The sequence below is a fragment of the Macaca nemestrina genome, chromosome 6 (assembly GCF_043159975.1).
Source record: "Macaca nemestrina isolate mMacNem1 chromosome 6, mMacNem.hap1, whole genome shotgun sequence".
Taxonomy (NCBI): Eukaryota; Metazoa; Chordata; class Mammalia; order Primates; family Cercopithecidae; genus Macaca; species Macaca nemestrina.
This window is the reverse complement of record NC_092130.1, coordinates 18,981,267-18,996,730: the sequence shown is the minus strand read 5'-3', so window position 1 is coordinate 18,996,730 and position 15,464 is coordinate 18,981,267. Positions and strand designations below refer to the sequence as shown.

The 15,464-nt window shown below is 36.9% G+C and overlaps 1 protein-coding gene across 3 annotated transcripts in view; it reads right to left on the bottom strand.

Annotated features, from left to right (window-relative positions):
• LOC105480797 (gamma-aminobutyric acid type A receptor subunit beta2) overlaps nt 1–15,464 on the bottom strand; it is a 276,867-nt gene that overhangs the window by 129,996 nt on the left and 131,407 nt on the right. For all 3 annotated transcript variants that reach the window (XM_011739964.3, XM_011739966.3, XM_011739965.3), the window contains exon 6: nt 972–1,054. In XM_011739964.3, coding sequence (XP_011738266.1) covers nt 972–1,054 — 83 coding nt within the window. The remainder of the gene's footprint in view (nt 1–971; nt 1,055–15,464) is intronic.

Here is a 15,464-nt window from a genome sequence, read left to right as displayed (position 1 = left end):
TAAATGCCATATTTCTGCTCAGAGCAATGATTTAGTCATGCTACTTGCCAGAGCTAAAACTCCTCACAAAGGCTAAGAGTACCCTCACAGCAGTCCGGTTACTCATTATTTAGAATTCTGGATATAAAATTGTCAGCTTCCAATTATTTAGTGGGATAAAGATTTCGTGAGATAAAGTATGGAAACATTGCAAAGAAGTGACAGAGACTCAGAATGTTCTTCTACCTCAAACCATCTCCCTGTGTGACCTCCAAAATGGAGATGTGTTATAAAATCACCATTTTAGCCCACCCAATAGGGCAGCTGACTGAATCATCAATGTGGAAGCTAAAATCATGGCCTAGAAAAGCAAGCACATTGCAAAACAGGTCAGCACAGTAAACAGAATTCACATACACACACACACACACACACACACACACTCACAATCTTGCTCATCAGATGGCCTTCAGCAAAAAATATACTTTAGAGACTGAAAATAGTCCCTTGAAATAACAACAGAAAACATTCTATAAAACCTTACTCTATGAATGTTTTAACTAATCTGAAAGACCACATTTATTTTGCAATTACAAAGATAGAAAGTTTATGAGAGACAAAGACAGGACAACTTGTGACATTCTGCCACCTCCACCTATTTTCCAAAGCCTGTTGTAACTGTTTGCACCAATTCCATATTTTAAATGCCTGAAATAGCCCTTGGTCCCCTTCCCGGCTGTTAGCATATTCCTTTTATTGTCAGATTATTTCGTCCCTAAATATCTCTCCCGAAGATTTAGGGATGAGACTAAGAGGGTGGCAGCATAACTGAGAAAAGATGCTGTCAATGCCTCCCTCAACCAAATTTAGTGAGCTGGCAGATCCTAGCCCTAGCTCAGGGCCTGTGGTCTGGACATGAGCCAGCACCGGAGTCCTCTGCAAAAGAACCTGAAAGCAGAGTCCAGTCTAGCTGGATTCTCAGAACGACTTACAGCTCTCAATTTCCAAGGTGCAGTTTTGTTCATCCAGTGGGTACCTCCTTAGGTCCATCATGCAGGCAGCTGTGGTTGTGATTCTAGAAGATAAATAGCAATGATGAGTGTTGTTAGTAGGTCTAAGGCTGGAGCTGGGAATTTAAATCTAAGTATCAAAGAAGAGACTGTGACTTAGCCTTAGTATTAATGAAAATGACTGATGCAACTTTAATAACCGTATTTCTTTATGAATCTCACACTGATTCAGAAGATAGAGACTGGACTAAATCCGTATTTCCCAAAGTATGGTCCATTATCTACTTGTATCAAAATAATCTGAGAGAGTTTCTTCAAAAGGCACTTCTCATGCCCCAAGAGTGTGTTGGGGAGAGGTGGAGTGGTGCCAAAACTCTATTTTACAAGCATCACTGCTGACTGAGAATGTGGGCAAAGAATATTCCCATTTCTATCACATTTATTTTCTCCTCCTTTCCTCAAGATCAGAAAAACGTAATCTATCAATCTTAGTTTTGGTCCATCATTTTTCACCCTTCTATACATAACATAGTATTTTGCCAGTGCTTTAATATAACACACATCAGCCTTTTATCTATATCTGATTTCAGTATTTTATCTATACCTGATTTCCGTCCTGAGTAATCTGATGTTTTCATGATCCCCTAGACAGTATACTCCTATGGGATGGCACAGTTATTTATTTAGAACACTTAGTACCTTTATTATTTTATCAGGAAAAAATAAATACGTTCCTTCAATTTGTCTTTATATTTCTGTCATTATTTTTTACTAATCTTTCTGTTGACCTTCTAGAAGCCAAAAAACATATACATTAGAGTTTTATATATTGTTTTATATATTATTATATATAAATACATATAACTATATATAATTATTATATATAAATATATATAACTATATATATATAAAAAACTCTAAAAGAGTTATCAAGGTATGTTTTCTGATTAATGAGGCATCATAGGATCATGAAAGTACACAAGTTTTAAAACATACCAAATGTAGGTATGAGTTCCATTTTTTAGTAAAAACTCCAACAGAGTACTTGGCACATAGTTGACCCTTTGAAAATTTACATCTGCTGAGGGAAACTAAAAGTAGAAATTAATGTTGAATTTGATCAACTTTAGCTTACTCTAGTGTGAGGGGTACTATACTATGTGTTGGGAACAGAGAAGAAAGATATAGCTCCAGCTTGGGAGAAATGATCTATAGCTAGACATTTTTATTTAAAAAGTCTTGGACAAAATCTAAACCAGTAACCCAGGTGGACTGAGCCGATGGAATTCCTGAGTCAGGTATGAGAGTCTCATTCCTCAGATACAGAATGGAAACGTGATTAACTTGAAGTAAGTCATTCTCGGCTCTTTAGTTTGATTTCGGTTTCATTAAGGTTTGTGCTCTGTTAATTTCGTAAGTCTCCTAGAGCTGATGTTTATCCCAATTCCTTCATTTCTTTCACCAAGTCCTGTTGGCTCTGCTGCATCGATTCCTTATCATCCCCACTGCCTCCCCTCTGAGTCTACATCCCCAATACCTTACATCCAAGGCCCTGCAGGAGCTTGGTCTCCCAGTCTCTCTATTCACTGCTCCACTATGCATTATCCACACAACCGTCAGATCTTTTAAAAACATAAATTAGATCTTTCCACTCCTCTGCTTAACATTTTCAATGGCTCTTCCAAGATAAGCCAGAGTCCTGGCTATGGCCTGTTGTATTTGGAATACTCTGGTCCTTTCCTTCCTTCCCAGTATCATCTGACTCCATGTCCTCAATCAATATCATTCGGCCTTCTTACTTGCTCACTCTGCCTAGAACATGTGTCTCCCTGATCTTTACAGAGTCCTCGCTCCTGATCCTTCAGTTGAAAATGATCTTTTCTGACAGTCCGTTTCCAAGCAGCCCACCCAAAGTGGTTGCCTTAACTAATGCTCCATCTTATCTTTCTGTTTATTTCCTTCAAGCAATCACCAAAATCTGAAATTATTTTGCTTATTTATGGCCTGTTTGTTTTTAGAGACAGGTTCTTGCTCCGTTGTCCAGGCTGGAATGCAGTGGCACAATCTCAGCTCACTGCGGTCTCAACCTCCTGGTCTCAAACAATCCTCCAGCATCCTCCCAGGGTGCTGGGATTACAGACATGAGCCACTGCACCCAGCCTTATTTATGTTTTGTAAGAACCTGTCTTCTAATAAAGTTTAGGCTGCTTAAGGGCACAGACTTTGTTCTATTTGCTGTTACGGAACTCACTAAATATCTGATGGATGAATAAACACATGAATTTATAAAGATGCCAGGAGTTGGTTTTGCTCATTGTAAGTCTTTCTATTAGTATTTGGAGGATTATTTTATTACATTACTTCTCTTTTTTTTTAGTTTAAAATTAGAATGTGTCTAGAATGTTGTAGAGGTTCTTTTTATATTTTAACAATAGATACATTTTAATTCATTTAAGATTACATAAGTAGTACCAGAGTTTATCTTATCAACTTGATTGTTTATGTTTTCAATGGGATTTACCAAATTCTTATATTCTATAAATTCTATTAAAAGTTATATTTGCATTTTATTGTTCACTCAAGGTTAAAAAATTACAATTTATTTTGGCTCTGTGACACTTGGCTAAATTTCTCACTGGTCCACTGATGTTTTTTGTTTTTTAGTTTGGTATTACATGTACATTCATTCTGAATTGCCAATAACATACAGAGATCTTTACCATACAGAACAAGACATTTTCAACAGAAATAAAATTAGGTACACGATGGGCATATTAAACACCAATGCTATTTATGTAACATGGCAGAAATAATCCTGTCTTGAGAAACTAGAGAAAATTAGCCTCACCTGATAGAATGGATACAAAAGATATGAAAGTTACAAGAGCATATATACAATTACAAAAAAGAGAGAGAGCCAAGTTTAGAAGGCTTGATTGCGTTAGTGAAGTTTGCAATTGCTACTATAGATTGTGGCTCACACTTTCTGCTGATACATGTTCATAGCAACTAGCACCCGTGAACTGGTGCTGGAAACACCAAGAAAAATATACTGGCTAATACTACTGCAAGAGCAATGAGTTCTACTCATGGTTTAAAAATAAATTAGAAGAAAGTGTTTTCCTCACAAACATATTCCTATTTAGTCCAGCATTTTACTGTTGGTTTAATGGTACAATACACTTCATAAAGCTAAAAGACATTTATAATGTCTTCTAGTCAATATTTACAAAGCATTTGTAAGTGTCTTCTGTTGGATTAGAACAGAAACTTTGCAGCCAAAATAGTCCATTTGGAGTCCGGATCACGTAGTCGATGATGAGTAACAGACAAGTCATTTGTATTCTCTGACACTTAGTTGCCTTATCCTGAAAATTTCAATGAAAACTTGCCACCCTACTTTGCTGTGATATAACAAAAGTAGGAATATTTTTAACTCATAAAATGTTCTGCAACTTTTGTTATAGTTATTACTACCTGCTAATATGTAGATAGTGATAACTCATTTTACTAGAAGTTATTTGGCAGTGTGAGTACATCTTTATATACATAAAGACATGTAGAATACCCACACACTTACATTATAAGCAAGGCAGAGATATCAAGATGGATGTAAATAGCTTCCCAACAAATAAATTTGCAAAGTAAATAATTACTCCCTACATATATATGGAATTCTAAGAAACAAAATATAGATGTACAACAAGCTTGCATCTTTCCAGGTGTGTTATGAGATCAGGAGCCACATCTGTTCTGTCATACTTATATCTCAAGCCCTTTGATAAGTACCTGGCACATGCCACCAACCCTAAATAAAAAATATTGATTATAATAATAATAATAAAACCAATATAACAATAAATAAAACAAAGGGAGGGATCAATAAACATAAGCATTCCAAAACTAAAGATTTTGATGCAATTCTCTATATTTAGTAAGTGCCTTATTTAACTCATGTAAAAACTCTCAAATATATTTGGAAGTTAAAATATAGAAGAAGCTATCCTGTAATTAATCTATTCCAAAAAGCTCGGGAATAAGCATCTAAATCTGTTCTTTGGGACTTTTTGATTTATAACAGAGCTGTTTCTACAGGAAGAAGTCAATACAATAAACACACTTAATGAGCTTTTCATGAACATGTCTTTCTGAGCGATGACAAACATCCTTAGTGGATCTTAAATAAATCAACCACACTATTAGGAGTCTTTGAAGTGAGGCTAGTACACCATTATGCAGGTATCCTGATTAATTTTTAAGACCATTGTGAAACAATTCTGTCTTCAATCAAAGGAAAGAGTCAATGATGCCTCAAGAATGTGTCTTATTTACCCGCAGTAAATCGTCTACAGTTAAAAGTGGAAAAGGGTCTTCCATGGGGTAAATACTATTGCATGATGAAGATCACCCTTGGGGAATGCTAATATTCTGACTGGACTAAGAGATGTTTGGATAAACTCTTTATTACTTAGCCAATGGAAAATATTACCCAAAAATTACTTGTGTCATAAAATATTAACATAGAGCAAGAAAACAAATACATAGCACAGCCTAAACAGTCAGAGTAGAGACGGAGTTTCGCTATGTTGGCCAGCCTGGTCTTGAACTCCTGACCTCAGGTGATCCACCCGCCTCGGCCTCCCAAAGTGCTAGGATTACAGGCATGATCCACCGCACCCGGTCCCAAGGTTGTTTTTGTTTTGTTTTGAGACAAGGTCTCACTCTGTCACCCAGACTGGAGTGCAATGGCATGATCTCAGCTCACTGCAACCTCCACTCCCCCAGGCTCAAGCAATCCTCCTACCTGAGCCTTCTAAGTAGCTGGAACTACAGGTGTGCACCACCATATTTGGCTAACTTTTTAAATTTTTTGTAGAGACAAGGTATCACTATATTGTCCAAGTAGGTCTTGAATTCCTGTGCTCAAGCAATCCTCTCATCTCAGCCTCCCTAAGTGTTGAGATTGCAGGAATAAGCCACCATGCCCAGCCAGCATTCCAAATTCAGATATGACATCTGGATCCAAGTTTGAATATGACCAAAGATAGCTTTTAAGTAATAACAAATGCCTTTGCCAGCTGATATGAAAACCTCAGAATCATAATCAAGGTGACGTAACTTGGGCCTTTCAGTAGCCTCCTTAAGAGGGGCTTCAGGACTAGAATATATGGTCAAACATGTGAGACTCTTGTTAGGATTTTTTAACCAGAAATTATAAGAAAGTGACTTTGGACTTCTACCTTATTTGATTTCTTTATATAAGCAACCATCCAATTATTCCACAAGAAAAAATACATCTTTGTATGTTTAAAAAAATTAGATGCCTTAACCTAACTATATTCAAAACATATTGTTGTAATACACAGCATGCTTTTACTTTGTTCAAAATGTGTATTTACATAAAAGCACAATTTATGCTAATGACAAAGAATAAAGAAATTCTTAATGCCCAGCATTAGTGGGCATCAATTACTAGAGAAAAATTAACATGTTAAAAATGCCAATTATAAAAAATATGTTGATATATATTTTTGCAAACTACAAAGCAAACTAATATAAATACTTCAGCTAGTGGGGGAAAAGATCTAATTGCTGAATTTAAGCCTTAGAGTATGAACTAAATTTCTGAAAATTCTAAAGAGCTCACCTGAGTCTTTTCCTCCAATGTTACTTTAAAAAATTTTTACTTTCAAATTCTCCAAGAAGACTTGAGGTTATTCTGTGTCTCACAACCACCTTAGTTAGAAAATTGAATTAATATCTTACTTATATTTCCTTTATAATATGCTCTTATTTTTGTAGAATAGATAAAACATTGCTTGTAGGAGTTAGGTGAATTTCACTTCGGCACTCTCACTAATAACTAACAAATTTATTGATCACTTACTAGGTTCCAGACACTATCTAGTGTCACTGACATATATCATCTCATTTAATGTGAGTTAAGTCCTCTTGTTATTCCCATTTTATACATGAGAAAATTGAGGCACAGAAAAGTAGAGTGATTTTCCCCAAGAGTCACACAGTGAGTGGTAGAGCTGGAATACGAATTTTGGATGTTTGACTCCAGAGACCACATTTTTAACTAGAATGTGGTAACTAACTTCCTAGTTGACCTTGTTAAAGTCATTTAGCTTCTCTGGAGGATTGATCAATTTCTTATATACCAAATGAGCTTAGAAATTCTGTAATCCCATGAAAATACATTACATGTTCTGTGACCTTGTATATTTTGTAATTTTGTTTTACCCACACATTCAAATGCTGCATTTCACAGCTGTTCATTCTGTTTTAGTCAATTATGTAGATTAGCCCACCCCAGACAAGCAAATAAAGGCCTCTCCCCAAGGAGTCCCACTTAATATTTCTCCCTGATTGAAGGTCTCCCTCAGCATTCCTCGCCATTCTATCCTCTTGATTTACCTCCACAGAGGCCTTCTGCTTAGATTAAAATCTCCTAGACTCATGCATAATTGTTTTTAAAAGCTCTTTAAAAGTCCTCATATAGAGTCACATGCACTACTATGCTCAACTTTGTAATCACCAAAAAAAGTAAGATTGCTAGCAATCATGTTCCCATTTGATAAATCATGCATTTCAGATTAGAGCTATTTGTACTCTTCTGCAGCTGTTTGGCCTTCTGTGACTCTTTCATTTTCTGGAATCTTATCCTCTGCAAAGAAACTGTGACCATGAAAGGGCTACACAGGTTTCTGCCACAAATGCAGGCACTATTATGAAGACATTCCCTTAAATAGCATGCTGTGGAATCAAAGCAACACTATGCAACAAAAACCTCATTTTTTGTGAGCATATAAATACTACTCAATCGAAAATATTAATAGATATAGCTATATCAACCTCAGCCATTATTCTTATTCTGTTGCTAATTCCTTGATGACCAACCTTTCTCATATTACATTCCTGGCGGTCTCATCTATAGGTACTTTGTTTATCTCAGAGGTGAGAACATACTATCTTCTCAGTTGTGTCTTAGAGAAAGTCTGCATCCCTGAAAAAGTGTAATCATTCTCTTTGTTAAATTGTAACCACTGAAATCTGGACTCCTGTCTCCCACCATATACAAAAATTAACTCAAGATGGATTAGATAGTTAAGTATAAGACTCAAAACTATAAAAATCCCAGAAGTAAACATAAGAAAAACTCTTCTTGACCCTCAATCTAGGCAAATAATTCATGACTCAGACTTCAAAAGCAAGTGCAACACAAACAAAAATAGACGAACGGGACTTAATTAAACCAAAGGGCAAGACAACCTACAGAATGGGAGAAAATGTTTGCAAACTAGGTACCTGACAAAGACTACTATCCAGAATCTACAAGAAATTCAAACAATAGAACAAGTTAAAAAAACAACATCATTAAAAAGTGGGCAAAAGACATTCACAGACATTTCTGGCCAAGTGCTATGGCTCATACCTATAATCTCAGTGCTTTGGTATGCCGAGGAGGGCAGATCGCTTGAGTCCAGGAGTTCAAGACCAGCGGGGGAAGCATGGCAAAATCCTGTCTCTACAAAAAATACAAAAATTAGCTGGGCATGGTGGCACACGCCTGTGGTCCCAGCTACTTGGAAGGGTGAGATGGGAAGATCATCTGAGCCTTGGAGGTCAAGACTGCAAAGAGCCTTGGTTGAGGCACTGCACTCTAGCGTGGGTGACAGAGCGAGACCGTGTCAAAAACAAACAAACTAACTAAGTAACTAACAAAAAAGATATTTCTCAAAATAAGCCACACAAGTTGTCCACAAACATATGAAAAAAAATGTTCAACATCACTAATCATCAGAAAAATGCATGTTAAAACCATAATAAGATACCATCTCACTCCAGTCGGAATGACTATTATGAAAAAGTAAAAAATAGCAGATGTTGGCAAGGATATGGTGAAAAGGGAACACTTATACAATGTTGGCGGGAATGAAAATTAGTATAACCTTTATGAAAAACAGTATGGAGATTTCTCAAAGAACTAAAAATAGAGCTACCATCCAACCAAGCAATCCAACTACTGGGTCTCTAACCAAAGGAAAATAAACTGTTATGCCAAAAAGATAACTGCTCTTATACGTTTATCTCAGCACTATTCACAATAGCAAAGTCATGGAATCAACCTACGTGTCCATCAACAAATGACTGCACAAGGAAAATGTGGTATATATACACTGTAGAATTCTATGCATCAATGAAAAAGAATGAAATCTTGTCTTTGCAGCAACACGGATGGTGCTGGAGGCCATTATCCTAAGTGAAACTAACTCAGAAACAGAAAGGCATGTTCCTCATTTGTAAGTGGGAGCTAAACAATGTGTACACATGTACCTACAAAGGAAAACAACACACAATGGGGACTGCAAAAGGCAGGGAGGTAGGAGGGCAGTGAGGGTTGACAAATTACCTACAAGGTTCAGTGTTCACTATTTGAGTAGTGAACACTACCCTAGAAGCCCAAGCCTCACCATCATGCAATATATCCGCATAACGAAACTGACCATGTAACCTCTGAATCTATAAAAATAAAAACAAATAAAAATTTTTAAAGATCATGATAAGAAATATAGTTGAACCAGAGTCTCTTACAGACTAGTCACTCGCTATTTCAAAAGTGATTAATTTTTTCTCATTTTAAAACAAATGCCTCAATATGCCAGATACTTTTTATTGCATTCATTAAAATAGTTCTCTAATATTTTATTTTGATTTGTGACACATCAGAGTCACACCATTTCAGAACAAGTTTATCAGTTTTATCCCAGTCTCTTAATTTTTTTAACAAATGCAAAAAAAAAAATGTGGCTTGAAGATGCTTATGTACAGCTAGCCAGTGACAGACCAAATTACAGCCTCAGCTGGGTCTCTTTTCACTTATTCCAAGTATTATTTGAAACTGTGAACTACACATGTTGGGTGTCTTCCCTTCCTTTTCAGTTCCACAATCTACCTTTAACCACCAAGTTGTGTGTCCCTAAAGAGTAGACAGTTTGGACTTCTGAAACTGGCTCCCTGGGCTTCAGGGCAGATGTGGCCAATGGGGAGCGGGGCAGGAGTCTGGGGTTGGAGGAGAGGGAGACCAGGGAAATTGTCTCCCTCTGCAAAATGTGTGGCCAGGTTCCCGTGTCTTGCTTCTGTAAAACCTGTGGCCAGGTTCCCTTGTCTGTTCCCTCCTTTTCCTCTTCAGAACTGGAAGGCTGCAGAGCTAGTGGCAACCTGGGGATTCTATCTCTGGGAGGGAGGGAGTGCTGCTCTTCTTTTGTAAATAGTCTTTTCATTGCAGTCTCCTCAAATTACCCCATTTTCAGTGTGCCATCTGCTGCCTGTCAGGTCTCTGACTGATAGAATACATTGTAGAAGTGTATTTAAAATCTGAGGTTCTTCTAGCTAGGCTGTCCATCAAAAAATTAGAACTCTTCCATTCTTGGGTCCTTTGTGTTGGGATTTTGGGGTTAAGGGAATGAAGGTTCCTACCACCTTAAATGAACTTCCCCCTTCCTATCATTTTGATGTCAGCTCATCATAACCCACCTAAGGAGCCTTCTCCCACCACCCAACTAAAGCAGCCCTTCTTCCCTCACCATTGGCCACGGCCTCATCCCCAGGTTTATTTTCTTCATGATATTTGTCACCATCTGAAACTACGCTGTGTATTTGCTTAATTACTACTTTCTGGGCCCTTTAGAGGATTCAGCTCTGTCTAATGTTGGGTTTTCCAGAAGCAGACCCTGAAGGACATTTGTTAAGGACCACCACCTGTGAAAGAAAGGCAACTGTAGGGTTGAACAAAGACGGCAAACTGTGATGCATGAGGCAAAGCTCCATGGAGCCTCAGCAACCCAGCAGGGGAGATCTGGCAGGAGTCTTGCCATTAGAGCGACCCCCAGATAAATAAAATGGCCTTTATATCCTCTCTTTCCCACCACCACCTATTTACACACCTTCCTGGGACATGCAGCATCAGTGGACGGAGGAAAAAAATATGTGCAATTAATTTTTTTCTCTTTTGTGGTAGAGCACTTGCTGAAAGTTCAGTGGGCAACATATTCTGTGGCTGACCCAGTCTCTAGCATGCCCCCACAGATATTTTCACTGCAGTACATGGCTGCAACTGCACGGAAAATATGTGTGAGGGCTTGTTATAGGGTCCCTTGGTGTCGGCTTCAGGAGAACCCAACATCAGTCAGACCCTCAATCCACTATGGGGCCCAGAAAATAGCAATTAAGCAAATACAAACACAGGATATTTTCAGATGGTGACAAATATCGTGAAGAAAATAAAAGGAGTCAGCGACCAATGGTCAGGGAGGAAAGGCTGCTTTAACTGGGTGGTGGAGTAGGCTTCTTAGGTGGGCTATGATGAGCTGAAATTTTCTATAACAAAAACTAAAATAAACATTTTCTTTTACATAAAATAGAAAGTAAATATGTGGAAAAATGCTTAACAGCATTAGAAACCACAAATATGTATTAGAAATATAAATTAAGCCATGACAATCATTGCTTATCTAATCAGCAAAAATTAAAGGAATTATAATATCTGGTACTACAAATTCTGCAGGGAAATAGATCCTCTTGCACATACTGGCAGGAGGACTGTAAATGGCCACAAACTTTCTGAAGGGTGATTAGACAACATTAATCAAAATCCACTGAATGTGCAAACATGTGTTCCTAAAAATTCCACTTTAATAAACTAATGGGAATTTATACAAAACTGTATGCCAGGATGTTAAACACAACTTTATTTATAGTTGGGCAAAAAAAATCTCAGAAACATTCTAGGTAAGTACTATATAGGTATATACGTATCTATAGCTAATATATAAGGAGATTTAAATGAAGTTTGATTCCATATACATACTACATAGATGTATATGTATATATAGCTAATATATAAGGATGTTTAAATGAATTTTGATCCAGTCACATGATATAATAAAAAACACCTTAAGAAGAGTGAGGACATAGGAAACTTTTATTAATAAGTGAAGATTAAAAGAGCATACAGGAAATCACATTGTATAGTATGATTTCATATTTATTTGAAAAGGTTTATTAACTGTAAAAATGACTAAAAATATACTAAAATAAGCAGTGGAAATATAGTTGATTTTTGTTTTCTTATATTTTCTATAGTTTCACTGTTTCTATGGTGAATATGCATTTTTCCCTCTAAAAAACGTTATGAAGAGAATTTACCCTAAGTTTGCACTAAGGCTATCGCTTGTCAGTAACTTACTCTATTTTCAATAGCCTGTGTTCTCTACATGAGATACGGGATATACATGGGATATTAGCGTTCCATGGGTTGTAAATGATCAGCATAACTATGTCAAACGTAGGCGCTTCCATAAACTGCATGTGCCATCTAAATGTTGGTGGAAATATCATCATTTAATTACAGGTTTTCAAAGTAGAAAAGATGATAAAATGATGTCTATACAAATATCTTTCTAATGATTGAATTCCATCCATAAGATCTCTATAATTATTGTTCTAATGAATCTCTTCAGTGATTTGGAACTCATTCTCTCTGAAAGGAAACTGTTCCATCTTTGAAAAGCTATGATTACCAGGAAGTTTTTCCATATTTAACAGTTTCAATTCAATTCTTTAATTGTAAATTATTTATTCATGTACTTGCAGGTTTTTTTTTTTTTTTTTTTTTTTGTCTGAGAGGCGTTTCTCTTTTGCTTAGTGATGCATTCGAGTTTTTGATATTTTGTTGTGATAAAAGCTATCAATCATTTACATTTTTATTTCTTAAACTGTTTTGTGTCAGGAAAATCCCTCTTCATCCTGAGAGAAGATAAAGATTTCAAGATAGGCATACCTCCTTTTATTGTGCTTTGCTTTATTGCACCTTGCAGACATTGTGTTTTTACAAATCGAAGTTTTGTGGTAACCATGTGTCGAGCAAGTCTACTTGTTCCCATTTTCTTCCAAATCATGTGCTCACTGCCAGTCTCTGTGTCAAATTTTGGTAATTATCACAATATTTCAAACTTTTCAACTTTTATTATATCTGTCACAGTCATCTGTGATCAGTGATTTTTGACATTACTACTATAATTGTTTTGGGGAGCCATGAAGCATGTCCATATAAGACAGTGAACTTAGCTTATGACCAGCCATACCCGTCTCTCTCTCTCCTCAGGCATTCCTATTCCCTGAGACACAACAATATTGAAATTAGGTCAATTAATAATTCTATAATGGCCTCCAGGTATTCTAGTGAAGGAAAGGTTTCCATGTGTCTCACTTTAAAGTAGAAGCTAGAAATGATTAAACTTAGTAAGAAAGGCATGTGATAGCCAAAACAGGTTGAAAGCTAGGCCTCTTGTGCCAAATAGCCATGTTATGAATGCAAAACAAAAGTTCCTGAAGAAAATTTAAAGTTGTATGCCAGGGAACACATGAATGATAAGAAAGCAAAACAACATTATTGCTGATATGGAGAAAGCTCTGGATGGAAAATCAAATCATCCACAACATTCCCTTAAGCTGAAGCCTAATCCAGAGAAAAGCTCTAAATCTGTTTAATTCAGTGAAGGCTATGAGAGGTGAGGAAGCTGCAGAAGAAAAGTTGAAAGCCAGCAGAGGTTGGTTCATGAAGTATAAGGAAAGAAGGCATCTCCATAACATAAAAGTGCAAGGTGAAGTTCAAGTGCTGTTGGAGAAAAGCTGTAGAAAATTATCCAGAAGATCTAGCTAAGGTAATCGATGTAGGTGGCTACTCCACACAACAGAGTTTAAATGTAGACAAAACAGCTTTTCATTGGAAGAAGATGCTATCTAGGACTTGCATAGCTAGGAGGAGAAGTCAATTCCTCGATTCAAAGCTTGAAAGGACAGGCTGACCTTCTTATTAAGGGCTGGTGACTCTTGTTAATGCAGGTGGTGACTTTAAGTTGAACGTAGGGCTCACTGACCATTCCCAAAATCATAAGGCCCTTAAGAGTTATGCTAAATCTGCTTTTCCTGTGCTCTGTAAATGGAAGGACAAAGTCAGGATAATAGCACATCAGTTTACAGCATGATTTACTAACTATTTTAAGCCTACTGTTGAGATCTACTACTCAGAAAACAGGTTCCTTTCAAAACGTTACTCTTCATTGACAATGGCCCTGGTCATCCAAGAGCTCTTATGGAGATATACACGGAAATTAATATTTTTATGCCTACTACTACGACATCCATTTTGCTGCCCATGGATCAAGGAGTAATTTTGACTTCTGAGTCTCATTATTTAAGAAATACATTTCATAAGGTTATTGCTGTCGTGTATAGTGATTCCTTTGATGGATCTAGGCAAAGTAAATTGAAAACCTGTAAATAATTCACTATTCTTTTTTTTTTTTTTGATGGAGTCTCACTCTGTCACCCAGGCTGGAACGCACTGGTGCGACCTCGGCTCACTGCAAGTTCTGCTTCCCGGGGTCATGCCATTCTCCTGTCTCAGCCTCCTCAGTAGTTGGGACTACAGGTGCCCACCACTAGGCCCAGCTAATTTTTTGTATTTTTAGTAGAGATGGGGTTTCACCATGTTAGCCAGGGCAGTCTTGATCTCCTGACCCTGTGATCTGCCTGCCTTGGCCTCCTAAAGTGGTGGGATTACAGGCGTGAGCCACGGTGCTTGGCCAGAATTCACCACATGGAAGGAGGTCAAAATACCAACATTAATAACAGTTTAGAATAAGTTGATTCTACCCTCATCGATGACTTTAAGGAGTTTATGACTACAGTGGAGGAAGTCACTACAAATGTAGTAGAAATAGTAAGAGAGCTAGAATTAGAAGTGAAACTTGAAGATGTGACTGAATTTATGCCATCTCATGATGAAACTTTAATGATTGAGTATTTTCTTCTTATGGATGGACAAAGAAAGTGATTTCTTGAGATAAAACCTATTCCAGGTGAAAATGCTATGAATATCATTGAAATGACAATGAAGAACTTACAGTATTACATGAACTTAGTTGATAAAGCAGCAGCATGGTTTGAAGGATTGACTCCAATTTTGAAAGAAGTTCTATGGGTAAAATGCTATCAAGCAGAAAAGCATGCCACAGAGAAATCATTTGTGAAATGAAGACTCAATCAATATGATAACTTCATTGTTGTCTTATTTTAATAAATTATTCCAGACACCCCAAATCAGCAATCACCACCCTGATCAGTCAGTAGCCATAAACATCAAGGCAAGGCTCCCTACCTCCAAAAAGATTATGACTCACTGAAGGCTCAGATAATCATTAGTACATTTTTTTTTAGCAATGAAGTATTTTTTAAATAAGGAATGTACATTATTTTTATTAAATATAATGTTGCTGCACACAATACACTACAGTATAGTGTAAACATAACTTTTTTTTGCATTGGGAAACAAAAAGTTGTGATTGACTTTATTGTGATATTTGCTTTACTGCAGTGGTCTAGGAAAAAACCTGCAATATCTCT